The sequence below is a fragment of the Ictalurus punctatus genome, chromosome 9, assembly GCF_001660625.3.
Source record: "Ictalurus punctatus breed USDA103 chromosome 9, Coco_2.0, whole genome shotgun sequence".
NCBI classification, from domain to species: Eukaryota; Metazoa; Chordata; class Actinopteri; order Siluriformes; family Ictaluridae; genus Ictalurus; species Ictalurus punctatus.
In genome coordinates this window covers 23,465,151-23,492,899 of record NC_030424.2, presented here as the reverse complement: position 1 = coordinate 23,492,899, position 27,749 = coordinate 23,465,151, and the positions used below count along the sequence as shown (strand labels likewise).

The following is a 27,749-nucleotide window of genomic DNA, read 5'->3' as shown; positions in this document are numbered from 1 at the left end:
ACAGAATAATTGAAAAAATAAGAAGAAAATATGTAAAATTACAGGATAAAACTGAATGTACTAATAAAGGTAAGAAAAAAATATAAAACAATAATAATAAAGAAGAGCGATCACAACAATTTCATGAAACACAAGGGCAAGACAGATCACTCACTGTCCCTAATATTGTGGCAGACTAAGACATATTATGCTATTATACAGCAGTCTTTATCTCTCTCTCTCTCTCTCTCTCTCTCTCTCTCTCTCTCTCAGTGTCAGTCTCTGTCTCTCTCCCTCTGTCTCTCTCTCTCAGTGTCAGTCTCTATTTCTCTCCCTCTGTCTCTCTCTCAGTCGCAGTCTCTGTCTCTCTCCCTCTGTCTCTCTCTCAGTGTCAGTCTCTGTCTCTCTCCCTCTGTCTCTCTCTCAGTGTCAGTCTCTGTCTCTCTCCCTCTGTCTCTCTCTCAGTGTCAGTCTCTGTCTCTCTCCCTCTGTCTCTCTCTCAGTGGCAGTCTCTGTCTCTCTCCCTCTGTCTCTCTCTCAGTGGCAGTCTCTGTCTCTCTCCCTCTGTCTCTCTCTCAGTGGCAGTCTCTGTCTCTCTCCCTCTGTCTCTCTCTCAGTGGCAGTCTCTGTCTCTCTCCCTCTGTCTCTCTCTCAGTGGCAGTCTCTGTTTCTCTCCCTCTGTCTCTCTCTCACTCAGTGACAGTCTCTGTCTCTCTCCCTCTGTCTCTCCGGCTCGATATTCTCCTTCTTTCAGCCTTTCTCTGTCTTCCCATTTTTTTTTTTGTATACTAGTATATCAGCAGTAGGTCAGATAGGCCATCTAGTCCATAAGGCCAAAGAACCGCTGATTGATGTTGTTATTTCATAAAATATTGTTGTTTTTTTTTCTTTCTTTCTTTTTTTACTGGGTAAATGTTGACTATAGACAAATATTGTGTCGCTAAGTGGATAAAGTTTTACAGTTACATTTTGATCCATTATGGTCAGACGGATTGACTATACTGTGCTATTTAGTGGTCATACATTAGTGCCAAAGTTTGCATGGGTTCTGGGTGGAAAAGGGGGGGACTGTGGGTGTATCCTACAGCAAGACAACAATCCAAAACTAAATAGTTTAAAAAGAATGAAAAGAAGTGGCAGAACTTTGCTGAAAAAGATGTCAGGAAGGGAATATGAAAAGGGAGTTCAAATATGAGAAAATCCATAACCCTTGAATGAGAGAATCCATAACCTGCACAGGATATGAAGGAACATGTTTTATCTTGATGGTGCACAAACATTTTGTGTTCGGCTGTATCTAAGCAAAGATTATGAGATTATAAGTGGCTGCATTGAGCATTCGAATGAGTAACAAGGATGAAAGTAACTAGGGTTGTGTTTTTTTCTAGCAGAGAATCAGCAAATGCACAACTCAATATTAATGCCAATATAATATATCAGTAATATATCAGTCAATTTACAGTAATAATATTACTGGAACTTCCATCCATCTTCTATACCGCTTTATCCTTTTCAGGGTCACGGGGGAACCTGGAGCTTATCCCAGGGAACATCGGGCACAAGGCGGGGTACACCCTGGACAGGGTGCCAATCCATCGCAGGGCACAATCACATACACACTCACACACTCATTCATACACTACAGACACTTTAGACATGCCAATCAGCCTACCATGCATGTCTTTAGACTGGGGGAGGAAACCGGAGTACCCGGAGGAAACCCCCACAGTACGGGGAGAACTCCGCACACATCGAACCCCCAACCCTGGATATAATAATAATAATAATAATAATAATAATAATAATAATAATAATAATAATTATAACCTATAATGTAAAAGGCCATAAATGGATTCACACATAAACGCAAAAACAACATTTTTGAAGTCATTTAATTTCGTTTATAGATAAAAAAGAAGTTAGAGTTGGCTGGGAAAGGCAAAAAAGAAAGAAAAAAAAAAGCTTAGCCAAAATTACTATTAATGTGCTGTTTAAAAAGAATAAATACCGCACAACAAACATTATTTTAATTGCACTACCGCTATGTCCACGCTTTCTTTTTCCTGAATGGCATATATGACCATTCTGTTAGCTGGCTTCTGGCCAATCACCTGTGAATGTCACGCCCTCATTTAAGAGCAAGCCAATCACCTGCCAGGTACTGAACACGTGACGCTCCATCACTTCGCAACCGTTACAAACAGGAAGTGGTCACACAGTCGGAGAGGAGAGGAGAACAGAGGAGAACTAATTTGCGTGCTGAAATTAATTTCTCATTAAAGAAAGAGCGGTTGCGGGTGAGAATGGTGAAGCAGACCATACAGATATTTGCCCGCGTTAAACCGACAAACAAAACAACCGCGGTGAGTAACGTGACCTGACTGAGACAAGAAAAGAATAGTGAATGAAATAATAATGTAGGGGGTTGCAGTGAACAGCTTTGCATTTTGTTTATATCAGTGTGCTAACTATAAAGTCTATACAGCTCATAAAAATGCCTCTAAATTCTAAATATACTTACAATTTGTGCTCTGCCTCAACACAGCACATTCAACATGTTTCCATTTGTTTATCAAAAGCATTGCACAATCCAGTAAACTCTAAACACACAAAAACACAATGAAAACCATCAGTCACTGGCTGGGAATTGGAGAGATTAACAAGGCAGAATGAAGACTGCATATTCTCAAACACCTCTGCACGCACACACGCACACACGCACACACACACACACACACACACACACAAATAAATAAATATATGTGTATATTTAAAATATGAGAAAAATATATTTGAACTATATTCCCATAGATATTTTATATTTTCTTCGTACACCTGGTGACTAGGAACAGGAAATTGTTCAACCATGACTTCCTGTTTCACAGAGGTATAAATATGAGGTAAAACACAGGCCAAATTCCCTTAGTCATAACAATAACATAACAGTGGGTAAGCCCGAGGAATATAGCTGTGATGTGTGGCAAAAGGTTAAACAATAAAGATAATTTTTCACAGTTTTCTTTGCTCATATTTACCAAGGGTGCCAATATTTGTAGAGGGCACTGTATGTTGTCTTTTTGCTGTATATTTTTGTGTGTTAAGTGTAACACCCAGTCTCAGGAGAAACTGTATTTCATTCTATCCTCAGCCTTGTGTTGACTTGCTTGCTTGCTTGCTTGCTTGCTTACTTACTTACAATTGGTTGCTTCTCTGACTCTGACCCTCTTCACCTGCTCACTGACTGACTTTTGGTGGACAAAAGTCAGTCCACCAAAGCAGGCAGAATCATGGTTGTCCCATATTCTTCCATCCATCCATTTTCTATACCGCTTATCCTACTGGGTCGTGGGAAACCTGGAGCCTATCCCAGGGAGCATGGGGCACAAGGCGGGGTACACCCTGGACGGGGTGCCAATCCATCGCAGGGCACACTCACATTTACATTCCCATTCCCATTCATACACTACGGACACTTTGGACATGCCAATCAGCCTACAACGCATGTCTTTGGACTGGGGGAGGAAACCGGAGTACCCGGAGGAAACACCCACTTTACGGGGAGAACTCCGCACACATCGAACCCCCAACCCTGGAGGCGAATGTGGTAACCACTAAGCCACCGTGTGCCCTGTCCCATATTTGTTCCATTTTTTAAAATAATGTATTTAATAATGCTCCATTGGATGTTTAAAGTCTGGGATATTTTTTTAATATTCAAAACCAGAGTGATAGTTTCCAAAATTTTCCAGAATTTTGTCCCAGACTTGTCCCAGCTCCTTGGTTATCATGATGCTGTTTTGGTATTTTTTCTAACAAACTCTGTGGCCTTCCAGTAACAAGTGTGTTTTATTACGATTAAGTGGGAATTCATTTGTAATTTCATTTAAGTAATTATCCAACTTTTGATAGCATCTGGTTGCACCAGAACTACTTAGGGCTTTCACAGCAGCGAGGGTGAATACTTATGCGCTCACAACTTTTACGTTTTTGATTTGTAAATAATTTTGCAAAATGTGTAGTTTCTCTTCCTCTGACTTCAGTAGTGTGGGTTATTTTTTATAGGTGCATGACAAATAATCCCAATTAAGTTCAATTCAGTTCCAAGTTGTAACACCACAAAATGTAAGCAAGTTCAAAGGGGGTGAATACTTATGTTGGGCATAAGTATGCCAGCATGTTTATGGGAAATTGCAACTTTAAAAAAAATAAAAATAAAAATGCTGTGAATTTTAAAGTAAACATCATAGAGAATTAAATGAACAAGTATGTGTTGTTTGGTGTATACGGTGTAGTACATTTTCATATTCGTAATGTTCGTGGTGGCTTGATGGTTAAGGCTCTGGGTTACTGAATGGAAGGTCGGGGGTTCAAGCCCCAGCACTGCCAAGCTTGCTCACTGTTGGCCCTTGAGCAAGGCCCTTAACCCTTCTTGCTCCAGGAGCGCTGTATCATGGCTGACCCTGCACTCTGACCCTGACATGCTGGGGTATGCAAAGAAAAGAATTTCACTGTGTGTATGTATATGTGATCAATAAAGACTCATTATTGTTAAAACTTTATTTCTGTAGTCTAAAAATATTCTTTTCAAATATTAGTAAAAACATCAATACAATTCAACACAAACCGGCTTTCTGATAGGCTTGTCAGATAGAAATGACCTCAAAACCACCAAATTTGTGCACTTCATCCGGAATCTCTTATGTCCTCAGCTGAGTTTGGTGTATTTGCAGCGAAAGCACAAAAATGTGCACAATGTCCTCAGTGCTGAGGGCCACTGATGTGTAGCATGTGTAAAACTCTTCTGTTCTCTTGACTGATGAAGCTTTGCGTGTCCTGCTCTTGCCAGGTGTACTCTGTGGATAATGAGGAGCAGAGCGGAGGCAGCTTGGAGTTCGTAGTTCCAAGAGATCTTGCAGATGGCTTCATCAATAACAAGAGGGAGAGCTACAGATTCAGGTGAAAAATGGAACTACTCACATTGCAGATAGCGCACTGTAAATTCAATGCACATCCATGAATTTAGGATTAAATAAACAAGCTGCAGTCCTGAACATTGAAGCTCACACATTTTAGGATGAGCTAACCCTGTGTATAGCTGGATCACAGCGAGATTTACAGTTGAGTAAGCCAGTAATGGACAGTCTGAGTGGTTGTCCAATTACACGATTTCAATTGATTTCCCAAATCCCCTTTGCTCATGGACGGTTAAATTATAGGATTGAGCGTTTATTCCCATTCTAATCCCAGTATCATCCCAGTATCATTGTCCAATATCAACATGCTCTCATGTGAAATTCGACTCAAGTCATATTGAAAAGATACAGTACAGGGATAAAGTTGCGCTTAGCGTTTGTTCCTTTTCTTACAACTCCATTAATGTGTATAAAACAGAATAAAATCCAGCCACATTGCTCTTGATTGTTTGAATTCGTATGGATTTGTTAAGAGATCAGTTGCAAATATATCAGGATTTTCAAATTTACCACAGATTTTCCGCAGATTTGGGCCAAGATGTGTCATGTGATATCATCACAACAGGCATTCCACCTGCATCAAGTGTACAGCTAACAGCGTACAGCTAAACGGTCTCATTCACCAACAAACATTAATGTGAAAGACTGCAAAACAATTTCGCCAGTTCATGTGGTTTTCCACAACAAAAAAAGCACAAAAATCTTCAAAGATTGGATCGCAAATGTTTTAAAAAGCTGCAGAAAAATCAAGCATTTTTGGCCACAACAGTCACAAAAACTCAACAGGGACATGCTGTTATAGGAAAATAACAAACTACAGAGTGTTGTGATGTGACCTAATGTGAAGCAGAGTTACTGTTACCACCCCGATGTTGATTACTTTCCAATAACAGTGTGTCCAACAGTTTTATTCCTCTAATACCACAGCACTTTGCCAACCTAAAAAAAATAAAACAATGGATGAAACATCTGGGGGAACGGTGGCTTAGTGGTTAGTACATTTGCCTGGCATCTCTGGGGATTGGGGTTCGAATCCCACCTCCACCATGTTCTCTGTGTGCTTTGGGGGTTTCCTCCGGTTACTCCAGTTTCCTCCCCCAGCCCAAAGACATGTCCTGTAGGCTGATTGGTATTTCCAAACTGTCAGTGCTATGTGAATATATGTGTGTGATTGTTCCCTGCAATGGGTTGTCCAGGGTGTCCCCCGCCTTGTGCCCCGAGTTCCCTGGAATAGACTCCAGGCTCCCGCGACTCTGCGTAGCATTAGCGGTATGGAAAATGCATGCACGCATGCGTGAATGAAAGATCTCTTCTTTTAATAAGTCTATAAAAAGTCCGCAAAACAAGCTCGTTCCTGTTAGCAGGTCTAAACAATCATTGTTACTAGGCGCTAGCACCGGAGACTCCTTCCAAAAATGTCAAATTACATAAAACGTCTCCTCACATACAGTAAAAAACATCATATCAACAATTTCACTCAGTTACTATGGAAACAATAACATATTAGAAAGAGTAGATTAACATAAATCTGTGATTTGCCTTGCATCAGAGCTGCTGTTATATGAAATTATACCACAGTTAGGTCTAGTCCACCGATTTGATTGGACAAGCGACATTTCACTGTTTGTATCGCTCGGCCTGTCTGTGCTCACTCGGTCAAATTCCAATTCTAGCAATTATTCATTAGGTTGAAACTACACTATACAGTGTGTGTGAGTTGGTATGACAACATGCAGTGGCTTCGTTGGGATCTATTTTCCCCCCAAAATATTTTACTGACTTATTTATTCCCAATCATGCTGTTGTACTGAATCTCAGCACTCTTGCTCGTGCGACATTTTAATTTGAAGTAGGCTTCCTCCTTTTCTACTATTGTTAATCCTTACATTCCTAATGGATGTTTTGCTACGAGACTCGGGTCAAATCTGTACAAACTGGATTCTAGTAACAGTCAGACAGATGAATTATTATATTTACTTGTTTTCTCCAATCACAACCTGAATGAAAAAATGTGTTTAGTTGTTATCAAGTGTGGTTTTTCAAAACATGTTTTTTTCTTTCTTTTTTTTTTAATGAAGGTTTCAGAAAGTTTTTGATCAAACATCCAAGCAAGAGGAAATCTTTGAGGCAATTGCAAAGCCTGTGGCTGATACGTGAGTAGATCTTGTTCACTGAGAGTTATACAGACATTCAGATCAAATTTTTATGTTTGCTGTTTGCTTCATTATCATTAAACTCTGAGCCACAATAGAGTCATATTTACACATAAGTGTAAATGTACACAGACAATAACAATACTTTGCAAATGTAAGAAGAGAAACTAAGCCTGTATTGAGCATCACAGCCATCTGTTTTTGAATCTGTTAAAAATGAAACACATAATATCTTTCTCTATACTGTTTAAAAAAAAAAAAAAGGTCGCATAGAGAATTTGGAATTAGTGGCTGACTGATTTGGATTCGTCAATGATGAATATTTCTGATGTGTAAAATTATATCACAGGCAATGGACTCCGCATAAGCAGTGGAAGGAAATAATGCTTTGCCATGAAAGCTGTGGGGAAAGAAAAAAAAGAGCATCTCTAACTTAGATGAACAATCAACAGAAAATAAAAAATAAATTATTTCGTGGAACATGCATAAATTAGCAACTCGAGCCTGTGGTTTTTTTTTATTTTATTTTTTTCCATATCAGGTGTATTTAGTCAGCCATAAAACTATACACCCAGACACTCAGTAGTAATGCCTTTTTGAGAAATATAAGGCAGCTCATTTTCTTTATATATATATATATATATATATATATATATATATATATATATATATATATATATATATATATATATATATATATATATATATATACACACGTTTGTATGTATGTATACACGCACACACACACCATTCGTATACACACAAACTCATGGCATTGATCCTGTTACCACACCTATAGTATCAGAAATGTAAACTCAGGTTTTGGACAAAAATTTGCCTTTAACAAACTTTGACACTTCAGCTTTAAGAAACTATAAACATATTTCACCAGAACAATTTGGGAATGATTTTATTTATTTTTTAACATCAAGCTGCAAAGATCAAGTTGGGTAAGAAGCCAGTTGAAAAATGTAGTGGCAAACAGTCAGTCTGTCTAAAACTTTGTTGGTTAAGTGTGATTTCCTCACACGGTGTTACACTAAAGTTTGTTGGATAACTACATGTTGCACTGAAATGGATACAAGTCTAGTCAGTTCAGTTTGTAATCAGATATGTCAAATGTCAAAATGTCTGTGATGCTCCTGTCCTGTGCCAAAGTCAGAATGAACTCTTCAAATGATAACGAGACATTTAAAAACCTTACTTGTGGTTGATATACAGTACTGTGCATAGGTTTTAGGCATCCTATTCTTTTTAGTACAAAATTTGTTATATATTTATTATGTTCTGACTTCTACATTATCGAGTCAGTACAAAAAACATGTTAGATTCCCAACCATTAGTTTTCCAGCACAGAATTAAACGTTACACAAAAGTATGTATGTCAGTAAAGAAAGCAGCGTATTAAGTGGTAAGAGACAATTTTCAGACAAAAAACACAATGAAGGCTGCTGGGTTTTGCTGCAAAAATAAGAAGCAAGTGTGAAAGTCAAAGTCTCGAGAAGAACCGTGTCTGGTTCTGCAAGCTGCTCAATAAAACTTACAGCTCATCTCCTTATAAAACCGCACTAATCGTACCGGAGACGACTATTTTAATTTAAATTTACATTTTTTTGTCACACCAAATATTGACATTGTTTCATTTACTACTGTTTACTGCTCTTTACTGTTTTGATTTTTTTTTAAATGTAGAAACATTTAATTAAAATTTTTTAAGGCATCTTTGCTCCACAGCATTTCTTTGCATGTGCCTAAGACTTTTGCAAGTTCTGTGTATGTAAAAGAGAAGCATATGTACAGGAAATTCTGTAGTTTCTGAAGTGTATATAAACTGCTACACATTATATAGCTAATAGTTTGTGGACACCCTGACCATCACATCCATGCTTTCTGAGCATAACATTCCAGATTTTTGCTGTTGATAATAACCTCCACTCTTCTGGGAAGGCTTTCTATTAGATTTTGGCTGTTGGGATTTGTTCATTAAGCCACAGGAGCACTGATACTGGTCGAGGAGGCCTGGGGTGCAGTCAGCATTCCAGTTCATCCCAAAAGTTGTTCAGTGGGGTTGAGTTCAGGGTTCGAGTTCTTCCATTCCAGCCTTGGCAAACCATGTCTTCATAGAGCTCGCTTTGTGCACAGCAACATTGTCATGCTGGAACATGTTTGGGACCCTTAGTTCCAGTGTAGGGAAATTATGTCTGCAGCATACGAAGATATTCTGTACAATTGTGTGATTCAAACAAACTTTGTGGCAACAGTTTGGAGAAGAATCACATATTGGAGCGCCGGTCCGGTATCCACAGACTTTTAGTCATATAATGTATTATAAGCAATATTCCCAGAGGCCCTTGCTGTGTGGTAATGAGTTGCTGGTTGTAAATGAACCATTTTGCCTTAGAGGTAAGACTGATCTGTTCAGCTGTGTATCCATTAAAGACGCATTTTGTAAAATCTAAAATCTTTCATTAAGCCGAAGCTGCTTGATTCCACTGCAAAGCTTTGCCTTTGGGGGAAAATGTATATCATTTCTCAGTTTCTCCATTTTTATTCAACTCGGATTTAAGTGAAGGTCTGTAACGTTTCTGCTTTTACCATCTTAGACCCGGCCCATTTTTCATCAAGTGTTGGCCAGGTGTTATTCACACATTAGATCACTTTAAAAAAAAAAAAAAAAAAATTAAATGAAATGATGTGCTGCAATCTTGTGAATGATTCTGGCTTGGGCTTGGACCACACAAGCTTCATGACTCACATCGTGGGCTGACTCGGTACATGGACAGTAATGATGGAAAGCTGTGATTCTTGGCCTGTCTCTGTTCTCCAACCACTACATGAACCATTTACACCACATGCAGTGCCATGCCAGCCATCCATTTGGCATTTCCATCTTTTCATCATATTGACAGACTTGGAATTTCAAAGCGCATTCAAGTGTCTGATGATGGAAAATACCATTTGATGATGATGATGAACTAGTTTTATGATGCCTTCCCAAGGTTTTCGATTCAGTGCTTTGGAGACATAAGATGACTAGTTGTCCTAAATTTGGTCGGAGTGACTATGACAAAAGGTCTGAGGAAAACTTTCATGTATAATATTCTTGTTTTTCACTTTATTTTATCCTCTTGTATCTTAAAGCACAAGAATAACATTAAGTATAATGCATGGGAATATATGAGACTGGACTATGTTGTATATACTGTGTAAAAGTTGACCAAACGAGGCAGATAAATGTATTTAGTGTGTGTAGTGTAGTGCAGTGGGTCTCAAACTTTTTCAGCGTGAGGCCCCTCTTGTGGCTCCATAGAGTCGTCAAATTTTCGAGAAAAAAATATTCAAGCTAGGCTCTCCTGTACTAACTTTCTAGCTAAGAGTCTACGTTCTCTATCTAAAAACGTATCCATTTTAAACAGTCTTAGGTTTTATCAGCATGTGGCTAACAGTACTGGACCCTAGTATATCAACAGATGTCCCTGTTTGGGAATGTTTCAGCTTAGTGTGCTGTGTATAGTTGATTTAATTTATTACTATTTCTAAAATTAATTATAAAAATCATTTTTATGTGGCCCCCCGACTCCATGTGGCAGTTTGAGAAACAAAACAAAAAACAAAACAGCCATGTTCAAAAGTTTTCCTAATAACTTGTATTCTCACCTTTATGCCTCCAGCTTTCTTCTCTTAGCTTTTAGCTCTTCTTAATTAGTAATATTCACCTCAAATTCTTCTTGATATCTCTGTCAGGCATTGGCAATTTTTCCTTAACATCCAGTATGTTCTTGTTAAAATACCGTTATAAACTGCCTTCTTTAAATGTCTTGAGACTGAGAGGGTCATGGCATTACTGTGACTTTTAAAACAAAAACAAAAAAAAAACAAAACAACTTTTGGTTTTATTTTTCTGTTGATGTTGCCATATTGCTGTCTTGTTGCAGGATACACCCACATTTCATTTGTAACTTTTTCTGGAAACCTTTTATTTGTTGATTAAATTGCAAGTTCGAAGAACCATTTTCATTTTTTTTTCCCTTTAAAAAACCATAGAGGATGCAAACTATTGCCAGCAACCAAATGCGTGATGGAAAAACATGACATTAAGAAGCAAATTCAGTTTCTCTTACGAAAATAAAAGTAGCTCTCCCTTGCATTACTCATAATCTCAGTTTGGAGTATTCTTAAAACTCCACCTTTCATGTGGTTTGAAAGACCTTTAATTAACATGACGACATAGGATAAGGACAAAGCAGCAGGACTTCGCCCTTCGATCTTAGCAGAGAGGGTTTTTTTATGGACTTGTGCATTTATAAATTTCCATTAAGAAGGGAGGGACACACTTTATGAGGAATGTCTCTGGGCAGAGCTTTGTTTGACTGATTTTTTGAGGATTAGTATACTTAAAATCCGAAATAGCCCGTGACCTTTTGGTGTGTAGGCTTTCCAAAAGGCAATTACATGTGTTGTTTTTTGTTTTTTTGTTTTTTTTTTTGTCAGCGAGCACCAAAAATACATCAATAATTGAACAACGTCCCTTAACAAGAGTATTGGATAATATTTAAAGTCATTTAAATTCTTGAGCCTGTTTTATAGCTAGACGTGGCCATAATGAGAGATTTACTTTTACCATATGTAACGATTACGATCTGCAAATAGGCTCTGGTCTAAGAATATCATAAGGCTAAACCCTGTTACATAGGAGATAATGTGAGAGTCACTACAGCAAAAAGATATTTTTTAAAATAAGTAAGTTATGTAGGTTTAGGTTTCATTTGGTGACGTTCTCGCTGAACAGTCCATTCCACCATCTGAGTTCCAGGACAAAGAAAAGGTCTTCCATATAGACTGCACGAGATAGAGCCTCACCCTGGTCTGAACGTTATCCTAGTTGTTTCTTGAGGGCAGTGCCAGTGTTTTGCCATTTCCTGTCACAACACCCAGCTCCTGCTATGATTATTGCCTCCTGTTTCTCTGGCTCCCTTGTACTCTGTCTATGAAACTGTCTGTAAGCACTTAGGACAAGACCTACCCATAGGAAGACAGACTTGTGCACAGTTTTCTTGCTTTCTGACTCGGGATTTTATCTTGACAGCATTCTTAGACCCTGACCTATTCGTACTAACAGGATTATATGTTCTTGGAGACTACACCACACTTCTGTAAGTCTCTCTGGATAAGGATGTCGTTTTTAAATTTAAATACCGTAAATGTCAAATGAATATAACACATATTTGTGGTATGCAGTATCTCTGGGCTTACAGTATCCAGCACGTGGCTTTTGTAAACTGTAAAATCTTCTTGGAATTCAGCATGCCAGTCTGATTACCACATTTTTTCATTCTTTATGGCCCAGACTAGCTGGATTCAATGATTTCTGGATGAGTAACATGATGACCATTTGCTCCATAACGACAAACAGCTTCCATTAAGCTTCCAAGTGGCTGCTTATACATGTTTATGAGGAATACGTGCAACACATAAGACATTCCTAGGTTTAGTTTTTCCACTTGTGTCAAGTTGTTCCAATCCGGTTGACAATAAAACCAACGATGATCGTTCTGTGAATCAGGCTCACTAAAATAGTGCTAATTTCCAAATTGCCAAACCACATTATGACCTTTTAAGGGGATTTGGTGAAAAATAGCATGTTTGACATCCAGTACATTATTATTATTTTTTTTTTTTTAAACAAAAAAACCCACATAATTCTAACTGTTTTTAGTTCCACAATGAAGTATCACAGTACCACAGTAGCAGTGGCTAGAATGACGATAGATATATAGGAGGGGTGTCAAACTCATTTTAGATAACAGGCCACATTACATGTAGTCCAATTTCAGGTGGACCAGACCAAAACCAGATTAGTAGAACAAGAACACATCAACATGTCATCTAAAACCAGGGTTCTCAAAGTGAGGATTATATGTCATGAATCTACACATAATAGCCCATAATGCATAATAATATTCACCCTCACTGCTGTGAAACCCCCCCAAATTAGAACAAGACCTGATCACAGGGTCAATTTTTAGCTTTCTAATGAAGAATTCCATCTAATTAGCACATTATCTCGGTAGCTGTCCCTATGTTTATTGCTCTGTTTTGCCCCCTAGTGGAACAGAACAGTGACTAGGTCTTTCTCAATTCAAATACAGTCCATAAGATCATTTGAATTTTGAACACAGGGTCTTAATTCATTTGATGGGCTAGATTATAATTTTTCTATTCCATGGGCCATGTTTGACACCTATGATGGAGAGGAATTCATTTGTTTCATAGTGAGAAAGAAGTGGAGTTTTGAGTGGTGTTCTGAGGAAATGGTATATTTATTTCCAAATGTCATTCTGCCTCTATTGGTTTCATGTCATTCATGATCAAGAATATGTGATAATTTTTTTTTTTAGTAATAGAGGTACCAGGATAAAAGCCTAGAGTCTTGGAGCACTCCTTGTATAGTACCTCCAAGAGCTCTGTGAAACATCACTATGTGATCCAAAACCAAATTCTCTCACTCACAAGGTAAACAATACACCACCTATACAGATACTAATCATGAAAATCATGTTTTGTTTTTTTTATTTTTTTTATTTTTTATTTTTTTGCCACATTGTTTGAGAGAACTCGCAGTATGTTGGAAGGGGTGTTTGGTGTTCTGGGAAAAAAAAAAGTGTTACTGCTTGTAATTTCTTTGATTCTACTGCGGTGTGCCACCAAGTGCAGTTCAGATTTCCAGAATGGCCGTTGCAGCGCCAAAGCAAAAACCGGACTGTGCAATCCATGATTGTTTCTGACATAACGGCTTCTGCTTACAGTCATACGTTTGTCTTTGGGAGCTCAGGCTCTTTTCCTTTCCTTGGGTCATTTGGAACGTCAGGTTTCATTCAGTCAAGGTTTACAGACACTGTGCGATGTAGTAAGCAATTTTTGAGGTCCTTGTCAGCTAGCCATGGGAAAACACTGCATTTTTAGGCTGATCGAGAACTGATTGTCTTTTTGTTTTTCATTTTAAAAAGTTCCATGTTGTCTGTCTCAGTGTGCTGGCAGGGTACAATGGTACAATCTTCGCCTATGGACAGACTGGCAGTGGAAAGACGTTCACCATCACGGGTGGAGCTGAGCGCTACAGTGACCGTGGAATCATCCCCAGAACTCTCTCTTACCTGTACCAGCATTTCAGCCAGGTTAATGACTACATCTGCACTGTTATATAGTTTTATCACGCAACTATGATAAAAATGGTTTTCTAGACTCCAGACATTTTAATCTTATAGAGTTATTACCAAGGGTTTTAAATTAGAGTTCAAATTTAAAGATGAAGCTGACGATGAAGCTCAGTCTGTATTATATAGTCCATTATTTGTACTCTCTTTTCTACCTTGGTTTATCTCACAGGGAAATGTTTAAACCTGGTTTAAGTTCAGTTTGTCCATGGATGCAGTTATTTGCCAATTGTATACAAGCATAGACTGTTGCTGATGTAACTGGGTTAGATGGAGACAACTTGCAAGTTGTCCTCTATTTTTACATATACATTACAGCACAGTGAAATTCTTTTTTTTTTTTTGCATATCCCAGCTTGTTAGGAAGTTGGGGTCAGAGTGCAGGGTCAGCAATGATATGGCACCCCTGGATCAGAGAGGGTTAAGGTCAAGGTCCCAACAGTTGCAGCTTGGCTTTGCAGACTTTAAACCAGAGCCTTAATTGTTGAGCCACCACTGCCCCAAGTTGGTGGTGAGCATCAACAACTCTTTTTCTGAGGTCCTCAGAAATCTCCTCTGTTTGTGCCATGATTCACTTCTACAAATGTGTTGTGAAGATCAGACTAACAGATCCCTGTTCTTAAATAAAATAAAACGGCGTTCACTAACACGGGACTGTCACACCTGATCCCGTTGATTGAAAACACCTGACTCAAATTTCACCTTCAAATTAACTGCTAATCCTAGAGGTTCACATACTTTTGCCACTCAGAGATATGTAATACAGGATCATTTTCCTTAATAAATATATGACCAAGTATAATATTTTTGTCTCATTTGTTTAATGGGTTCTCTTTGTCTACTTTTAGGACTTGTGTAAAATCCGATGATGTTTTAGGTCATATTTGTGCAGACATATAGACGATTCTAAAGGGTTCACAAACTTTCAACACCACTGCTGTACATATAAATGTCTTTCTCAAACAGATTTAAAAACTTTTATTTATTATTAGGTTTCGATTATGTGGCGCTTCTGCTGTACCAATCCCTGTGAATAAGTTGTTACTATAGAAACAATAAGATATTACAAAGAGTGAAATAACCGAAAGCTGTTACAGAACATGAATCAACACCTTCTGACCAATCAGATATGAGAATTCAACAGTGCTGTGGCGTAATAACAAATAATTAATAACAACATGATTAATCAAGACAAAAAGATTATACCAATTTTATACCAGTAGTACATTTAATGTGTCACATATGTGAAATGTACTGTAGGTTGAAAAGAGTTATATTGCAAAAATCAAAATGATAGCAGTGTAAAAGTTTACATCTCCCTTTCTGAATGTGATATAAATATTCTTAATAACTTGTATGTCAAACCATTGGCTTTATAACTGCGTCCAACCTCTGAAAAGATGAACAGCTTTTTCATCCTTTCAGTTGTAAAAGTCCCCTTTTCTTCCTGCCATCTCTATACTAAGTCTGCAAGATTGCTTGGCAAATCATTGCCCATTTTTCTTGACATGACTGTTAAAACTCTGCTAGATGTCATACAAATGTCCTGCCTTCTTCAAATCAGGTCTGGGGACTAAAAGGGACATGAAACAAATCTTTTCTGAGTAATTTACTGTTGATTTTGCCTTATGTTTTGGATTTTTACGTTCAGCTGTATACTTTTGTGGTGGAAATGTTTTGGCTAGTGATCTACAAAGCTAATTTAGTTAGCCCTGGTATAAACCTTTTGTCTTTTTATATGTTTATAAGTTACTACATTTATAAGTTATTACAGATATCATAAAACCTGAAACTGAAAAACTTGGATCCTTGTTTTCAGGACTGCAGCATGATGTATACCACACACATATCCTACCTGGAGATCTACAATGAGGTGGGATACGACCTTCTGGATCCACGACATGAAGCATCCAATCTGGAGGACTTACCGTTAGTATCTCCCTGTGTTTCACTTTATACAAATACTGCATTGGACAGTTACTGTATATCTATAGTGTTCAGTCTTTTCACAAAGGGACGTTGTGGCTGCAGGTTTTCATTCCAACTAGCAAGATCTACAGCTGATACTTGATTGAAGGCCGAGATCAGCTGATGAAACCGGTAAAAACAGGTGGCTACTGTGTCATTGGAATAAAAAGCTGCAGTCACACCGGCCCAATGAGGATCAGATCGGACACCACTGCTTTACATTATGTATATATATATTATTTGCTTAGGGTGGTTAAAATCTATTATATCACAGAAATATTGAATTCTCAAATCTGATTGGTCAGAAGGTGTTGATTAATTTTCTATAACAGCAGCTCTGACAAATCACAGTTTTATATTGCTACAGTCCCCTTCAAAAAGTATTGGAACAGCACGACTAATTCTGTTGTTTTCGCTACACATTGAAGGCTTTTGGGTTTGAGTCCAAAAGATGAATTTCAGCTTTCCTTTCCTGATATTTACATCTAGATGTGTTAAACAACTTCAAATGTGGCAATGTTTTCTTTGAACCCACCCATTTTTTTTTTCTTTTTCAAGTGATCAAATATATTGGAGCATGTGACTGAGGTGTTACTTTCTTCCCAGGTGTGCTCGGTTAAATTGAGTGTTTAAAGAATTTAAAGCTCTGAATGTCTACTCTTGGTTTGAGCCAAGGCTTTGCCTGTGAAGACTGCATTTGTTGTTAAAAAACATGTAAAACAACATAAAGATAAGAGAGCTGTTTATGAGAGAAAGGCAAGCCAATTTGAAGCTGAGAAGAGAGGGAAAATTAATCAGAGCCATTGCACAAGTAATGGGCATAGCCAATACAACAATTTGGAACGTTCTGAAAAAGAAAGAAACCACCGGTGTACTAACAACCAGATACGGAACAGGTCGGCCAAGGAAAACAACAGCAGTTGATGACAAACATTGTGAGAGCTGTGACGAAAAACCCAAAACATCACCAACAATCTTCACAGGGCAGGGGTGAAGGTATCACAACCCACTGTTTGAAGAGGACTTCAAGTGCAGAAATATAGTCACCATACCACAAGATGCAAACCACTCATCAGCAATAAGAATCAGAAAGCCAGATTGGAATTTACAAAGAAATACAGAGATGAACCACAAAAGAAAGAATCTGCTCATAATCCAAAACATACAAGCTCATCAGTCATGCATGGTGAAGGTGGTGTCACAGCTTGGGCTTGCATGGCTGCTTCTGGAACAGGCTCACTATTCTTTATTGATAATCTCATGATTGTGGCAGCAGAATTCATTCATTGGTCTACTGAAACAATCTGTCTTCCAATTTACAGAGAAATGCATCTAAGCCAACTGGGAGGAACTTCATCATGCAGGAAGACAATGATCCAAAACACACTGCCAACTTAGCAAAGGAATTTATTAGGGGTAAAAAAAAAAAAAAAAAAAAAAAAAAAAGACTTGTCAAGTCAATCACCAGACCTTAACCCAACTGAGCAGCATTTCACCCCCTGAAGAAGAGACCAAAGGGAAAAAACTCCCCAAAACAAACAACAAATGAAAGAAGCTGTGGTAAAAGCCTGGAGGAACATCACAAAAGAAAAATGCAACAATATGGTGATGTCAGTGAGTTGCATGCTTGATGCAGTTATTGCTAGCAAGGTATATGCAATGAAATTTTAATTTATGTTTGAAGTTGTTTATCACAGTGTAAATACCAGGAAATAAAAGCTGAAATTCTGATAATTCCTCTCATGTTCATCTTTTGATCTCAAACCCAAATGTCTCCAATGTATAGTGAAAACAATAGAATTGGCCTTGCTGTTCCAATACTTTCAGAGGGGACTGTATGTTTGTTCTAATAAATGATCATTTCTATAATGACAACTAATTTACATCGACACATGGACTCTAAGTCTAATAATAAACAGATTTAAAGAAAGTATTGTTATTTAACAATATCAACAATACTGTTGAAGATGGTGAGATACTCTACACACAGAAACCCAACAGTATCCTGACTAATCTTGTACCAGACTCGCAGTGATAAAATAATTCATTTGTTTACACTGATTGAAAATGTCAGAAAAGTCGGTGGACTTCTAGAAATGGTTATGTTTTCTGCCAGAACAGAGGAATTTCCCCTTTATGGTCTCTCTGTCACATGACAAGCTGCATTTTTACTGTATTATTAGCTTTCAGAGAAAGTGAGGGGCCAACTGTTGATGGCTGTTCTAATGTACAGCAAGTGATAACAGCTAATAACTTGTTTTGTGACACAAAATTGAACCATAAACTGATAAGAAATAGTATGACATCATTCTTTAATAAATATGACAATTTTATTGTTTGGCAAATTGCTGAGTGGTTGTCTTAAAGACCGCAAAGGTTTTACTAAAGGAAGCATATTTTTGGCGTATTTTGGGGGTTTACACAGTGTCCCAAATGAACAGTAAATACAGTAGTTGCTCTTAGTACTTCAGCGTATGTAATATTTGAGTGAAGTCACGTCCTCGAACAGGATTGTAGAATAACACCACGGTAGGTCAGAAAATTTCATTTAGTTGTGCCTGTGGGCTGCAATACATATAACAAAAGCTGCTTCTCAGTATATCTGCTGTCTCCTGTTCCTTTTATTGAAGCCTCTCTGAGTTATGTTGCCTCTCTGCTGCAGCTCTTTATTTTCCCACTCTAGGTCTCGTATTTTCTTTTGGCCTTCGTTTATCTTTTTTGATTTATTAGTTAATAAACACAGACCTTTTTTTGTAGTTAACTTGGATCCCTGTGTGTTTCTGTCGGTCCTCTATTTTTCTTTCATTTGAACTCTCGTTCTTCTCGCTGTCTCTTCTCGTTGGGGATCCAGCTCAAGGCTTTGCGTCCCGCTAATTACACGCTGCTGAAAATAGACAATGCCCACTCCTGACCACACAAGCTAAACTTTCAAGGACCTATTTGAAAGTTGCCGTCACAAGTGGACTGTTTTCTCTTTTTCTCCCTTTTCTCTGCATGTCTTTATTCATACTGCTGTTGAGCCATCAACAGTGGGTGTCAACAGTTTAGACTCCAGTTTGGATGGAACCATTGACAGAATCTCCTTACAGAAATTGAGCAGTGGTGGCACATTTTATCACTCGCCATTAAAAGCAGATCTCTTTTGTCATGCATGTTTACTGTAGCTCATATTTGGGCTTTCCTATTCCTGCTTTCCAGAAAGGCTCAAAATTCAGTGATAAACCAACACAATTCTGATCAATTTGCAAGCATTCAGGCATCTGCTAGTTTTCAATAAATCAGTTGGATGCCACTGAAGCCATAAGTTCATATGATTACTCAGCACTGAGCTACTGTATTAATAAGCTAGTCAGTTTATTATCGCATTGTATCAGACTGCCACTTGATACATATTGGTGATTCCATGATTTGGGTGAAATTTGTGTGATATTTAATATGTAGGCCTACGTAAAATAAAGGTAATCCATTTGATATTTTTTAAAATTTATTTATTAATTTCCATGTGATTCATATTCGTGTGATTCATTTACATGTGATTCATTTACTGATTTGCTTCTCTTTAAATCCAGTTTTAGACTGTGATATTACAAAGATCTTTCCAGATTATTACTTGCCACACTGTATGAGGTAACCCCAGTAAAATTGCCTGAATTCTATAATATAATTTGTTCACCATGTTCGGTTTAAATCCTCTAAAAACAGATTTGCAATAGTAATCCATTTTAAACATAGGTAAAGTGTGCTTCACAGCAACATATGTGCGTGTCTCAGATAAAATAACTTAAAACATTAATAAAACCTCTACTTAGGAAACAGCATTTTGCTTGCACTATATTTACACTTTACCTTAAATAAAAATAATCATTAAAATACTTAATCATATTTTTGCATTGGTGTGTAAATCCATTTAACATTTACTTCTTGAGCTAGTGTTTTCCATGCACCATACTGTACATTATAGGTTATGAAAAAACACATTCACCCCTATAAAATATATTGGAATATTCCACAAGTCACATGTTAATAATGATAATGAGTCTTTATTGGACACATATACACTACAGCACAGTGAAATTCTTTTCTTCGCATACCCCAGCATGTCAGGAAGCGCGCAGGGTCAGCCATGTTCAACAGGAAGTTCCACCAGCCAAATTTCCTGGAGATTTTGAGAAAATATCAACGAGGTTGTGATTATTCAAATTAAATTAAGTAAGCAAGAAAGTAAATTAAGTTATTTACTTACTCACTTAAGTTACCTTTTTAAGAGTTGCAAATGCTAAATGGCACCCCAGCCCTGGAGTCACCATGTGAAGCGAATGTGTTCCAAGTTGCAAACGGTGTTTTATTTAGGGTTATTTTATCTGGGCACTTTGGTTTTGCTTGAGCCCAGTTTGTATTAATTTATTCAGTTGAACAAGAATGACTCTTTCCTTTAATTGTGCAATTTGTACTTGATGATTCTCACGGTTCTACATTCTGTGTTTTGTCCTTGAAAAGGAAGGTGACGATAATGGAAGATCCTGAGCAGAACATTCACCTCAAGAATCTGTCATTACAACCATCAGCCAATGAAGAAGAGGCTCTTAATCTGCTTTTCCTGGGCGACACCAATCGCATGATTGCAGAGGTAAGGATTATTATGAAATGTGGTGATTTTACTAGATGAGCACCAGCGAATCTAGGGATATAGATTAAATGTACTAGCTGTACTTACTGCTGCTGTAGCTTGGAGCAAAGCACTGGAAGCTGAATTACCACGGCACTGTGACATTATGTCTAGCAAAGACATGCAACATTTTCCAGCATGGTGGCCTCAGAACAGACAAGTGCTCAGTGGTCCTACTATGAGTATAGAGGAGCCTCACTTGCTCAGATACACTCGCTTGCTCACTCACACTCACTCACACTGTCATTTCACTCACTCAGTTACATTCACTAACTCACTCACTCTCATTTCACTCACTCACTCACACTGTCATTTCACTCACTCAGTTACATTCACTCACTCACACTCTCAGTTCAGTCACTCAGTTATACTCACTCACTCAGTTACATCACTCACACTCTCAGCTCACTCATTGAGTTATACTCACTCACTCGGTTATATTCACTCACTCAGTTACATTCACTTACTCAGTTACATTCACTCACTCACACTCTCAACTCACTCACTCAGTTACATTCACTCACACTCTCAGCTCACTCATTGAGTTATTCTCACTCACTTGGTTATATTCACTCACTCACTCAGTTACATTCACTCACTCGGTTATATTCACTCACTCACTCGGTTATACTCACTCACTCACTCAGTTACATTCACTCACTCACACTCTCAACTCACTCACTCAGTTACATTCACTCACTCACACTCTCAACTCACTCACTCAGTTACATTCACTCACTCAGTTATACTCACTCACTCAGTTACATTCACTCACTCAGTTACATTCACTCACTCAGTTACATTCACTCACTCAGTTATACTCACTCACTCACTCAGTTACATTCACTCACTCAGTTATACTCACTCACTCAGTTACATTCACTCACTCAGTTATACTCACTCACTCAGTTATACTCACTCACTCACTCAGTTACATTCACTCACTCAGTTACATTCACTCACTCAGTTACATTCACTCACTCGGTTATACTCACTCACTCACTCACTCACTCAGTTACATTCACTCACTCAGTTATACTCACTCACTCACTCAGTTACATTCACTCACTCAGTTATACTCACTCACTCACACTCTCAACTCACTCACTCACTCAGTTACATTCACTCACACTCTCAACTCACTCACTCAGTTACATTCACTCACACTCTCAGCTCACTTATTGAGTTAGACTCACTCACTCAATCGGTTATATTCACTCACTCAGTTACACAGTGCCCTCCACTAATATTGGCACCCTCGGTAAATATAAGCAAAGAAGGCTATGAAAATTTTTCTTTATTGTTTAACCTTTTGATCTTTTGTTTAAAAAAAAAAAACACAAAAATACTCTGTTCTCATGGATATCAAACAATTGCAAACAAAATACTGGTTTATTACATACTTATTCACTCACTCTCTCACTCGCTTACTAGCGCAGTCCCCCCTCCCTCATGCTCTCCATCATACCCTCTTTCACTCACTCACTCACTTGATCTCCCTCTCCCCTCCCTCTGTCATATTCAGTCACACTAATTCACTTACTCAGTCACACTCACTTCCTCCCTTTCTCCCTAATCCTTGCTCACTCACTCTATCACTCGACTATCTATACATTTCCTTATAATGGTGCGATTATTGTATTATCATTGTCTCGCTTTCATTATACCATAATGAAGCAGTCCTACAAGCTAAAGAACAGGCTTCATTTACGAGAAGAAGGACAGACTTCACTTATCCAGTAATAAAAACCCCACAATGTTCAGGAAAATGTGGTGTTTAGACACACAGGGACTTCTTTTCATGCATTCGTTCAGCTCTGTCGACATCTCTGACCAATCTTGAACTGAAACGTTTATAAACATCTCATGATGGGTGAATACATTTAATGCTAAAACTCCCGGGATCCATGGGTGGGTCTGGACTTACAGTTCTCACTCTCGTAGCTTAGTTCGCTCACTACTTACTGAATAATATGCTTTAATACTGCAGCACTAGTGAATCCCCAATTCTCAGTGATTTATTTTCTATAACAGCAGCTCTGACAGTAGTTCCAGCTGTAAGTTTTGGTTTATATTAATGTGCTTGTTTCAGGATGTTGCATTTTTACAGTAACAACTATACATAGACCGGTTTCTACGTAACACGACGAGCTGCATTCTTTTGTCTGATGTGGTTTAAGAGTTATAAAACACTTCAGGATGTGTTGTTATTGGGGAAGGAAAAAAGATCAACTTAATAATGAATAATGGTTCTCTGTTTTACATCACATCACACTGTTGTTGATCATTTTTCCTGTAATAGCATGCAGCACTGTGTTTTATTTGACTTAAGAGGCGTTGTTGAGAGGAAGGTTTCTGGATGCTTCCTTCAGCATTTTTTTTTTTATTCAAGTCCAACTAAACTCAACAGCTGCAGTCTCATCTGAATATAACATCAGTGTTAAGAACACAAATAGTGATCCCATGGTGCACTGATTTCAGCATACTGACCGGATGCGTGATGAAAGTTGGCTGATTTTGAAGCGTTTGTGTTTTTTTGGTTATGAGTTTGCACTCACTCCAATACCTTAAGGAAACCAAAAGATCTTTGATACCAAAGGATCTTTGTTGCAAAATTCCTACAGGCCTTTTTGTTTCCAGAATCACTGTACTATAAGGACCTGTGGTGCTCCTTCAGACACCCCCCCTGTTATCTAACCCTTCACACTGATGAGGAAGTGATGAACTCCTGGGTCTCAAGGCTTAGCCACCCACTTCTTACCAAGTCAAGGGACGACCCCCTGTTCAGGCTGTGAATGCAGTCTTTTCTCTTCATCTGCCACCTGGTTGGAAACGTCCCGGTCCAGCTCCACATGCAGTCCCCTCTGTTCTACCCTGATCTTTTGTCCGGTGCCAGGTGATTGCTGTGACTCCTTGGGGTTCTTACTGAATCAGGCGCTGCTCTTGGTGTGTGGCCTGGTGGGCTGACCAGAGTCAGGCTGTTTTTTTTGTTTTGTTTTTTCTTGTGTTTTTTTAGAGCATAAACATGAACTGTGGTTTAAACCTCTCAACTTCTTAGAATTATCCAGAAAGATTGAGTATAATAAAAACATTGCACAAATAAATGTTCATGTCATCTCAGATTGATGTCTGCTGTTTTCTTCATGATTTGGTCAGTTTTTAACTCGGATGATTGTGGTGTAAAAAGCCACATGGCTGTCGGTCTGTGGAGTGCAGAAAGTTGATGTGGAGTGCATGAATGTTATGTAGGATAAGGGCTAAATATCTTTTATGTAAAATGATATTATGGATAAATATTTTTTTTTCAGTGCTTCAAGCAGTCCAGTTACACGGTTAGCTCTGATTACATGTGGGTGTACATCAACGGTATATTAAAAAGGCAGTTGGTTTTCTTAAAAACAAAAAGGAGTTCGAATAGTACACTGTGTACCAAATTAATGTGATTCAATTTCTGCTTAAAAATGAAAATGTTTGAAATGTTTTCTGTTGCAAAGTAAAAAATGGGACAATATCTGTGGTGGTTTGGGGAAAACCTGTCAGATGTTGCTGAGGCTAAATTCTGGGAACAGCTAAACAAATCCCATTCAGGTTTTGACTAAAATTGGGTACATACTGTACTTTGACACCTCAACATTAAGAAAGCATAAATATATTTCACCAAATCAATCTGGACATATTTTATTAACTTTTTAACTGTGCTTAGGCTTTCTGCAAAGCTCATGTTACACATTTAGATGTTAACATTTAGATGTTCAACATTGTTGTATTTCAATTTTCTTTCAGTTTTAATGGATTTGGGTGACTTTCTGTGCGGTTTATGCTACCTGTAGGGGGTCTGTGAACATGTATTTTTAGAAACACAAAATGAGAAAATTAAATTTATGTGTTACACAATAGTAACACATTGGCTCAAAAATAGAGATTACTGAAGCTGTGAAAAATGGTGTTTTGTTGTTAAAAATAATTCACAAAAATACTCTGCTCTCATGGATCTCAAACAATTGCAAACAAAACGGTATATTCCCATTGATATTTTACATTTCTTTTAGTACACCTGGGTGACTAGGAACAGGAAATTGTTCAATAATGACTTCCTGTTTCACAGGGGTATAAATATGAGGTAACACATAGGTCATTAGTCATTCATCACAATTGGTAAGACCAAGAAATATAGCTGTGATGTGCAGCAAAAGGTTGTTGAACTATAAGAAAATAGCACAAGCATTGAAAATGCCCATTTCCACCATCAGGGCAATAATTAAGAACTTCCAGTCAAATGGAAATGTTATGAATCAACCTGGAATTGGACGTGTGTCTATATCGTCTCAACGCTGTGAAGAGGACGGTTCGAGTAGCCAAAAAGATCTACAAGGATCACAGCTTCAGAATTACAGAAGTTAGTTGAGTCTTGGGGTCAGAAAGTCTCCAAAACTACAATCTGAAGTCACCTACATCACCACAAGTTGTTTGGAAGGGTTTCAAGAAAAAAGCCTGTACTCTCATCCAAAAACAAACTCAAGCGTCTTCAGTTTGCCAGACACTACTGGAACTTCATATGGGATCGGGTTCTATGGTCAGATGAAACCAAAATAGAGCTTTTTGGCAATAAACACCAGAGGTGGTGTTTACTCTGTGGTACCTCTCTTACACAGAGAGGTAACCATATGGAAAAGTACCTCATGCCCACGGTTAAATATGGTGGTGGCTCCTTAATGTTTTGGGGCTGTTTTTCTGCCAGAGGACTTTGACATTTTGTTAGGATACATGACATCAAGGACTCTATCAAATATCAACAGATATTAAATGAAAACCTGACTGCCTCTGACAGAAAACTTAAAATGGGCCGTGCAGGACAATGATCAAAAACATGCATCAAAATCAACACAAAAACTGACCACAAAATCAAGGTCCTGCCATGGCCAACCCAGTCCCCTGACTTGGACCCCATAGAAAATCTGTGGGGTGAACTGAAGTGGAGAGTCCACCAGCGTGAAATGTGAAGGATCTGGAGAGATTCTGTATGGAGGAACGGTCTCAGATCCCTTGCCATGTATTCTCCAACCTCATCAGGCATTGTAGGAGAAGACTCAGAGCTGTTATCTTGGCAAAGGGAGGTAGCACAAAGTATAGAAGGTGCCAATAATTGTTGCACACCTATATTTAACAGTTTTTTTTTTTTTTTTTTTTTAATAAACCTGTGTTTTGTTTGCAATTGTTTCATATCCATGAGAGCAGAGTATTTCTGTGATTTTTTTATTTTTATTTATTTATTTATTTATTTTTTACAAAAGATCAAAAGGTTAAACAATAAAGACAATTTTTCACAGCCTTCTTTGCTCATATTTACCGAGGGTGCCAATATTCGTGTAGGGCACTGTATATGACACTATGATAATAACTTTCATTCCTCCTTAAGCTTTAAACTTTCTGCTGCCATTGGTACCAAACAGTCCGTACATTGCTTACTGGAAATCTTACTGCTGGGATTTCTAATTCACATGAAAAAAATTGTTTTCTTTCCTCAATTAGCCTATATCTATCTAATAACATGGTAATATTTAATAGGCTGGTATTGACGAGCCTATTAAATATTACCATGTCAGTAGATAGATAGATAGGTAGGTAATGTAAGTGAATCTTAAATGGCAAAATTGAGACAAATGTACAAAGACGTCTGAAGTGCCTGGCTCACATCACCAGCTCGAAATACAGCCCTAAATCAACAAGGCATTGAATCAGTGGAGATGAGTGCTGAAAGTCTTGTGAGCATGTCAGTAAGCACGCACTGCATCAGCAGAGTCCTGTGTGTCATCACACTGTAAATACAGCAGGCCTTTATCTGATTTAGCTGTGGGGTTTCCCTTTGATTTAATGTGTCATTTGAGGCTACACACAGTCTCTCATCTTTTACTCATTGAAGAAAAGATCCCGTTGAGTTGGCGCAGGACCAGGCTGCTGTGTCTCTGTGGTTTGGCCTGATCTGACCTGGTTATTTTTGGCTCTAGTGAAAGAACCTCATTCGGATTACTATAGTTTACCAGTCAGTAGTCATCACATGTTGCCTATCAAATCAAATCTGTATGGAAACATGTATGGAAACTCACACATGGATCTGTTTTGTTGTTGTTTTTGTATTCTTTATTTATTTATTTATTTATTTATTTATTTATTTATTTTATAGATATGAAGCACCTCATTAACTTAGCTTGTCTCTCTCACTCACGCTCCACTCACACAGTTATCTTTTGATAAGCTGATATCTTCGCTTCCTTTTCTCCAAGCTCCACTTTGTGGAACAAAATATGATCTAGTCCAACTTTTCTGTTTCTGTTTAGCTGGAATTTGACTTTTTACGTAGCTGTCAGCCTGGCTTTCAATTCAACTTCTTGATATATCAATTGTGAGACAGGACAAAAGAGGGAAAATTAAATATATGAAATATATTTAAGTATATTTAGTATATTTCTTCTGAGGAAAAAGTAAGTACACCCTTGGCATCAGAAGCTAGTATTGCCCCCTTTAGCAGAAATAACTTCTTGTAGGCATTTTGTATAATTGTCCACCAGACTCTGACATCGGCTTGCTGGAATTTTTGAACACTCTTTCATGTGATATTCTTTCAGTCGCAAGATGTTTGAGGGTTTTCTTGCATGTCCTGCCCATTTCAAATCCCCCCACAACATTTCAATGGGATTCAAATCCGGGCTTTGACTAGGCCATTCCATAACCCTCCATTTCTTCTTTTTGAGCCATTCCTTGGTGGATTTGCTAGTGTGCTTAGGATCATTATCCTGTT

At 38.0% G+C, this 27,749-nt stretch overlaps 1 protein-coding gene across 2 annotated transcripts in view; it reads left to right on the top strand.

The window, feature by feature from the left end:
- Nucleotides 1-2,176: 2,176 nt before the first annotated feature.
- kif6 (kinesin family member 6) overlaps nt 2,177-27,749 on the top strand; it is a 103,128-nt gene continuing 77,555 nt past the window's right edge. For both annotated transcript variants that reach the window (XM_017476613.3, XM_017476612.3), the window contains exons 1-6: nt 2,177-2,342; nt 4,826-4,935; nt 7,031-7,105; nt 14,133-14,280; nt 16,139-16,248; nt 20,785-20,914. In XM_017476613.3, coding sequence (XP_017332102.1) covers nt 2,283-2,342; nt 4,826-4,935; nt 7,031-7,105; nt 14,133-14,280; nt 16,139-16,248; nt 20,785-20,914 — 633 coding nt within the window. In that variant the 5' untranslated portion in view covers nt 2,177-2,282. The remainder of the gene's footprint in view (nt 2,343-4,825; nt 4,936-7,030; nt 7,106-14,132; nt 14,281-16,138; nt 16,249-20,784; nt 20,915-27,749) is intronic.